The sequence below is a fragment of the Sinocyclocheilus rhinocerous genome, unplaced genomic scaffold (assembly GCF_001515625.1).
Source record: "Sinocyclocheilus rhinocerous isolate Xijiao unplaced genomic scaffold, SAMN03320098_v1.1 scaffold1427, whole genome shotgun sequence".
NCBI classification, from domain to species: Eukaryota; Metazoa; Chordata; class Actinopteri; order Cypriniformes; family Cyprinidae; genus Sinocyclocheilus; species Sinocyclocheilus rhinocerous.
In genome coordinates this window covers 1,578,343-1,585,730 of record NW_015632469.1, presented here as the reverse complement: position 1 = coordinate 1,585,730, position 7,388 = coordinate 1,578,343, and the positions used below count along the sequence as shown (strand labels likewise).

The 7,388-nt window shown below is 34.9% G+C and overlaps 1 protein-coding gene across 1 annotated transcript; it reads left to right on the top strand.

The window, feature by feature from the left end:
- Positions 1 to 448: 448 nt before the first annotated feature.
- Positions 449 to 7,160, top strand: LOC107742461 (gamma-aminobutyric acid receptor subunit beta-2-like). The gene is made up of 3 exons (XM_016555426.1): positions 449 to 650; positions 3,863 to 4,107; positions 6,604 to 7,160. Exons 1-3 carry the CDS (start codon positions 449 to 451, stop codon positions 6,949 to 6,951), a joined length of 795 nt encoding a protein of 264 aa, XP_016410912.1. The 3' UTR covers positions 6,952 to 7,160.
- The last annotated feature ends 228 nt before the right edge of the window (positions 7,161 to 7,388 follow it).

The window sequence follows — 7,388 nt, the reverse complement described above, 5'->3', positions numbered from 1 at the left end:
AAGCCTAGTCAGAAATTCAAGTAACTACATTGCATTTGCAGTGTGATGTTAATGCACATAATGATTTATTGTTATTTATTTATTTTTTACCTTTTCAGATTGTATCAACATGCAGTAACACAATTCTTGCTTTAAGGTCTTTTCCTGATCCTCTCCTCTACTCTTCTCCTTTATCATTCCCGTCTTTCCTTCACTGTATTGTCCTATTAAGGGCAATATAGAGATAAATAAATATTAATTATCTAAATAAACTGTATATGTAATAATCTGCATATGTTCAAGCATCACTTTCATCCTATGAGATTAAAAGCCTCGATGCACAAATGTGGATATTACATATAGTAGAGAGTCTAGTACGCAATTACGTAGATGCTTAGGTATGATTAATGGAGGAAGTCGTGAGTGGGACTTATTCTGGTTCTAAAGCAAAATATAAAAAGCTATTAAAATGTACAAAAAGCATTTTATGAATCGGGCTAATTGCTGTTTTCATTCAGGTTCATATCCTCGCCTCTCCCTGAGCTTCAAGCTGAAGAGAAACATTGGCTACTTCATTCTGCAGACCTACATGCCTTCCATCCTAATCACCATCCTGTCCTGGGTATCCTTCTGGATCAACTATGATGCCTCGGCTGCCAGAGTTGCTTTAGGTAGGTGCTAATCTAACAAAACTCTCTCACAGCTGGTGACTTTCATTATGTATATATATATGTTTACTTCTAATATATGAGATAAGACTGCAGTAAACATGATTTGTGATGCTATATCAGTCTGAATTATGCTTTCATGTATATATTTATATTCATAAAATGTATATTATATATAAATATATTAAATATATAAACGTAACGTCTTTTTTCTTATATATATACATGCATGTGTGTGTATTTATATAAATATAATAAATATACACAGTACACACACTTATATTATGTAAACAAAAACTTTTATTTTGGATGCGATTAATCGCGATTAATCGTTTGACAGCACTAATATATACATACATATACATATAATAGTTAGTTCTTTAAAGTTATTGTATTAAAGCATAAATAAACACTTTATTTTGCCTTTCTTTTTTTTTAAATTAAAGATGAGCAGGTTTCATGAGATTCACCCCAAATACCCTGCGAGATACTTTTTTTTGAAAGTCATTAATCAAGCATAGTAACAGACATACTTACTTATTTGATTGCCTTTGTCTTTTTTTTACACCACACATTCTCTCTCTCTCGCTCTCTGTCTCTCTCTCTCTCTCTCTCTCTCTCTCTCTCTGTGTTTTGTAAGCCTCCTCTTTTTTCCGTCATCACTGATTATGTAAGGCTGATGTAGGCAGCAAGCGTGCAAGCTTCTCAGTGTGAATAAAAGAGCACTCTTTGTGATTGCTGTCTGGCCTGGCCTCATTCATCCACACAAGTGCAAAACCGCTGTAGCGTTAAACAGAAGGCAGAGTGAGCGTGCATGTATAGAATGAGCAGATATTACTGTTTAAAGCTCATCCTGATTAGAATCATTAGGCATTTGATTGCAAATGTGCATTTATATGGATAGAGCTAGAAAATGGGCAGTTTTCCTCTATGTATTAACACACGAGAGAGTATCAGCTGCATAATTCTCTGATTTAGCCAATAACACTCGGCAGGAGGAGGACAGGATCTGCTGTGCTATTGGTCAAGTTCAATGATGTCTAAATTGGTTCCATATGCAAATTACACTCACAGTGCTTAGCAGCCAAGAGAGGTGATGATGGGGAACAGAGAAGGGTGAGATGTTTTAGTGGCATCACCTTTAGCTATACTGCTAGTAATAATGATAAAAAACACAATGGTTTATGGAGAATAATAACTCCGCACCTCGTAAGCTCTGCAATACCTGTCACAGGATCCACAGTTAATGTCATGAAAACTGTCAGAATGACACTGAATGGATATTTCAATGCATAAAAGACAACTATTTGTTAATCACCGGTTAGCTGGAGGCAGGCTTTGTGTTTCACTGATTAAGGTGCACAACTCCCACTCCGCCAGCTGAAAGCATGAAAAATCATACAAATGAAAGAATCTGAATCATCAGCTGAAAGAAAAGAATGGCGATAAAGCCCCCTCACACATGCACAGATGTTTACCTAACTTTCTAAATGAGGACATGCTCAGGGTGATCTGGTTTGATGTTCACAGAATGCGGTGAGAGTACGCAACAAACTTACAGTGTACTCTTATGTTTATTTGTTCGGATAAAAATACATCAATGCATGGGCAGCTTCACTTAAAAACGTAAAGCCTTTTATGTTTGTATAACTTGAGAGATGGTTATGTATAAACACTTTAACACATTTTGCCCCAGACTATTTACCATGCAGTCACTTTTTGGAGTTTACAGAAAATAGTTTTACATTTTATTTTGATAGTCCACTTCAGACATTAAAATATCATTGCAGTGTTATCCCTTAAAACACATCTTTGATAATCAAAATGACACATTTGAATGTTTTCCCCATTAAAATAATTTGTCTTAAAATGGCTTGAATGTAACTCTACACCCTCACCTCATTTACTATGCGTGGATCTATATGAATATGCAAATTAGTTCCCGCCTCCGCTCAATCACAGCAGCTCAGACTGGCTTCACTTTCACTCAGTTAACTGAAGTAGTGAACGCTACACAACGGCAAGTGGCAGTACTAGATAAATAGTTATAGGGGAGTGAATCCATGAGTGAATGTCTTCAAATTACATTGCATCGATACTTTGTTTTGTTATAATGAGAGGATTCGCGAGCGTGCAGAACTCAGCACTGAACAAAACTCCTGTGTTTTGAGTGGATCTTTACTTAAACGCCTCTGATTGGTCAGTGCGCTCATGGAGTCAACAGATATTTCTGTGATTGGCTAAGCTGCTCAACGCTGCAAGAACATGTTGTAAATAGAACCTATGATGAGTTGAGATAATGATATGAAAAGCCCCGCCCCACAGGTTGATGGGATTGGTTAAATGTTTGTAACACTGGGAAACAAGCAGATTCAAACTGCGTTTTTGAGACTGATTTTGGTACACTGCAGTTTTAAGGATAAACTACTCAGCAATGCTGTTGACTGTTGAATTTGCTCATGGTCGGTCTTTAAGCATATTAAAAATACCAGATATATGGTAACACTTTAGTTTGGGGATCAGTTCTCACTAGTTGCTTTTTAGCATGCATATAACTAGCGTATTGTCTGTTTATAATACTTATAAAGCACATATTAGTGCCTTATTCTGCATGATCATATTTTAGATCCCTTAACTCACCCCATACCCAAACTAACAACTACCTTACTAACTATTAATAAGCAGCAAATTAGGAATTTGTTGAGGCAGAAGTTGTAGATAATAGTTAGTTAATAGTGATAACTGATCTCCAAACTAAAGTGTGACCAGATACACATATAAACAACGTTAAAAACTTGATTTTCACCACATGGGGGCTTTAAGTAACTTTGCAACTACATGTCAACTAACTTTCATTCATTTGCAACTACAGGTCAACTCATTCATTGCCATTCTCTAATTCAGTTTTATTAGAGTATTAGTCGACTCTTAGATTAGGGTTAGCAGAATATGTTGACACGCATTAGTGAAGTTACTTATAAGTCAGTAGAATGTGTGTTGTGGGACCATCAAAATAAATTGTGAGCAGACAGTCTACTAATACTCTAATGACTACAAAGTTACGTATAGTTAGTTGAATGTCTAAATAAAGTGTTATGCAGAAAGGGATTGAACAGTCAGTATTTATAAATCCTTGCTTCCAAGTATTATGGTTGCTAAACCGAACCCACTTCTTGTGATTTGCACTCTTAACAATGAGTCCCTTTTGAACGCAGGTATCACCACTGTGCTGACCATGACCACCATCAACACACATTTGCGGGAGACGCTTCCAAAGATCCCGTATGTCAAAGCCATTGACATGTACCTGATGGGCTGTTTCGTCTTCGTCTTCCTGGCTCTGCTGGAGTACGCGCTGGTCAACTACATCTTCTTCGGCAGAGGACCGCAGCGGCAGAAGAGAGCTGCAGAGAAAGCCTCCACAGCCAACAATGAAAGGATGAGAATGGATCCCAACAAAGTATGTTTGAACTTCACACACTACCAGTGTTTATAATAGCTGCACAGTAACTTTAACTCTGATTACACAGTAATAAAAAGGCTAATTGTAAAAATAGTGGTAACACTTTAAAATAATTTTGATTTGAATCAATGTTACCAAGAGAAAAAGCGCTGTGGTGATACAAAAAAAAAAAAAAGTTACTTTATTTCAAGGTGTCCTTGTTACAGTGTAATTATACATTTAACTACTGAGTAATATTCATTTACTATGTGTACTTATTATATGGTTAGGGTTAGGATTAGGGCTTGGCTTAGGGTGACTTGCATGTAATTATGCATAATGTATTGTTATTATAATAATAAGTACATGTAACGTGTAACAAGGACACCTTAAAATAAAGTGTTACCAAAAAAAGTTACATATGCTACTATAGTTTTAACAACACAAAGCTGGTTGAAAATCTCTTTAAATACATTACTTAATATAAAGTAACAATGACAAATTTGGGAAAACATATTTAATTTAATTTAATTTAATTTAATTTTAATTTTAATTTTAATTTTAATTTTAATTTTAATTTTAATTTAATTTAATTGCAAAAGCTGTATCTGCGCTAACCTAAACAGCCAATGAATAGACATGTTATTATTAACTAATGTTAACAAAAAAATCATTAAAAACTGCAACAAATGAATTGTCCATTGTTAATGTTAATGCATTAACTTACATTGATTAACGGGACCTTCTTTTGTCACCAAAATAGTATATTAATATTCTGAAGTAGTTCTTCACTTCTTCTCAGAATATTTTTGCAAACTATTGTGTTTTTATGTTAAATGTTGTTTACAAATACATTGATTTAATCACATTGCATCACTACAGAATTGTATAAAACTGAAGCAACGATCGCTGACGCTCATGTCACTGGACATCGCCATCTCTGATTTTAAATAAATGACTTCAGGTGGTTTTGTCGCAACAAATCGATGTCAGTGTCAACAGCCTTTTTTTTTTTTTTTTGCGATTCCTTGTTTCCTCTTAAAATAATTGTTGACCCAAACAGAAAATTCTGTCATAATTTTAACACTCTCATGTTGTCTAATGAAAAACCTATTGTATGTATTCAGATGACTTTACACAAGTCATATGGGCTACTTTTATGGTACTTTTTTTTTGTCCTATTGGAGCTCATCAGTGTTCTGTTTTAATTTTGTGAACCAAAAAAGACAGACGGGTTTAGAATAACATGAGGGTGAGGAAATCATGACAGACTGTTGTTTTTTTTTTGTTTTGTTTTTTTCGGTGAATTATTTCTTTAAGAGCACAACCTATTTTTTCTCCATTGTCATCATCACCTCTCTTTTCCCTCCTAACCACTCAACCAAACAAATGTTTTGAAATTTTCAATACTATTTAAAAAAAAAAAAAAACTTTTGAAAGTACAATTCAGAAAGGAACAGGCGATCTGTTTTTGAGGGAGAACAATTGAAAAATTACTTTTTTGTTCATTTATTAGATTTTTCCAAATTTCAGTTGAGCATCTAATGTGATGCCCTATTATTTGTCATCAAAAGTTAATAATTTTGTAGCAATATATAGCATAAATACCATCATGTGTACCACCATGTCTTACCATTCCCACTGTGTGTTACTGGCACTTTGTTGATTTGTCTCGATATGTGTTAAATACTGTGTTGAAAGTTTAAAGAATCATTCTTGAAAAGCAATAAGTAAGTCAGCATTCGATTTCTTGTTTTGACAAAAAAGTCACAATTCTGTAAACTCACAATTGCATGTTAGCCCAGGTCAGAATTATGATCAATAATCTAGCAGCTCTGAGAAATAAAGTCAGAAATGTGTAATATATAAACTTGCAATGGTAAGAATAAGAACCAGAATTGAAACTTATAATTGCAAAATTTATATCACACAATTCTGAGAAAATAAATCTGAATTGCAAGAAAAAGGTATTTAAACTTGCAATTGCAATAAAAAGTCAGAACTGCGAGTTTATATCTTGCAGTTTGACTTTATTTTTCACAATTGCGACTTTTTATCTCACAATTCTGACTTCATAACTCACAATTGTGAGTTTATTCATGTGATTCTGAGAAAAAAAGTCAGAATTGTGTGTTATAAAGTAAGAATTGTGAAATATAAACTCGATATTGTAAGATTTTTATTTTTTTCCCTCAGAATCGGACTTTATAAATAGCAATTGTGAGTTATATATCACACAATTCTCAGAAAAGAAGTCTGAATTGTGAGGAAAAAGGCAGAATTATGAGTTTATTTCATGCAATCCTGACTTTATTTCTCACAACTGCAAGTTGTCTAAAGTGGACTATGGAAATAAAGTGTAACCGTGCAATTTTCGTAAAAGAAAGAAAAACCTTTAGAAACAATCTGTGCTTGTTCTGACTATTTAAATCATTAACAGTATAAAAAGTTACAAGGGGAAAAAAAGGAAAACTGTTATCAGCACTAACCTATTGATGGGTCTTTGTGTCTTAGATGGACCCCCATGAAAACATCCTTCTCAGTCCTCTGGAGATCAAGAATGAAATGGGCACATCAGAGTTGACCCTGGGTTTGGGTGACCCGCGTGCAACCATGCTAGCCTTCGACAGCACCTCGCTGCAGTATCGCAAACCCGGCCTGGCCAGACACAACTTTGGACGCAATGTGCTGGAACGCCACGTGGCTCAGAAGAAGAGCCGACTACGGCGGCGCACTTCACAGCTTAAAATCACCATCCCTGACTTAACTGACGTCAATTCAATCGACAAGTGGTCGAGAATGATCTTCCCCACCGTGTTTTCCTTCTTCAACGTCGTCTATTGGCTTTATTATATCAACTAGCTGGATTCTCAGCCGTCTGAGAAGCGCCACTTATTTTTATGTCCGTATACTCTTCCGTGTGATTTTGCAATACAAGCAGGACTTACGTTGACAAATTCAAATCAGGACTAATTCTCTTTGACCTTAGGTTCACCTTAATTTCTGGCTGACGCTGATACTCTAAAGAGGTTAAGAACAAATGGTGCCTGCTCCAAAAATCAATCGTTTTCAGTGCGCTTGCATTTGGTTTGATAGATTTCTTTTTAATTGATTTATTTTAGGACTAGGTGAATCTGTTTTGTTGGCAAATTATCAAAACGTTATCTTTATACTAACGAAAAAAATCAAAGCATGGACGTCCACGGTTCTTTCCCCTTTTAGCCATTTCTAAGAGAGCAGCACTGGATAATTTAATATTTATATACCTTTATTTGTAATCTTTCTTGATTTCGTGGTCT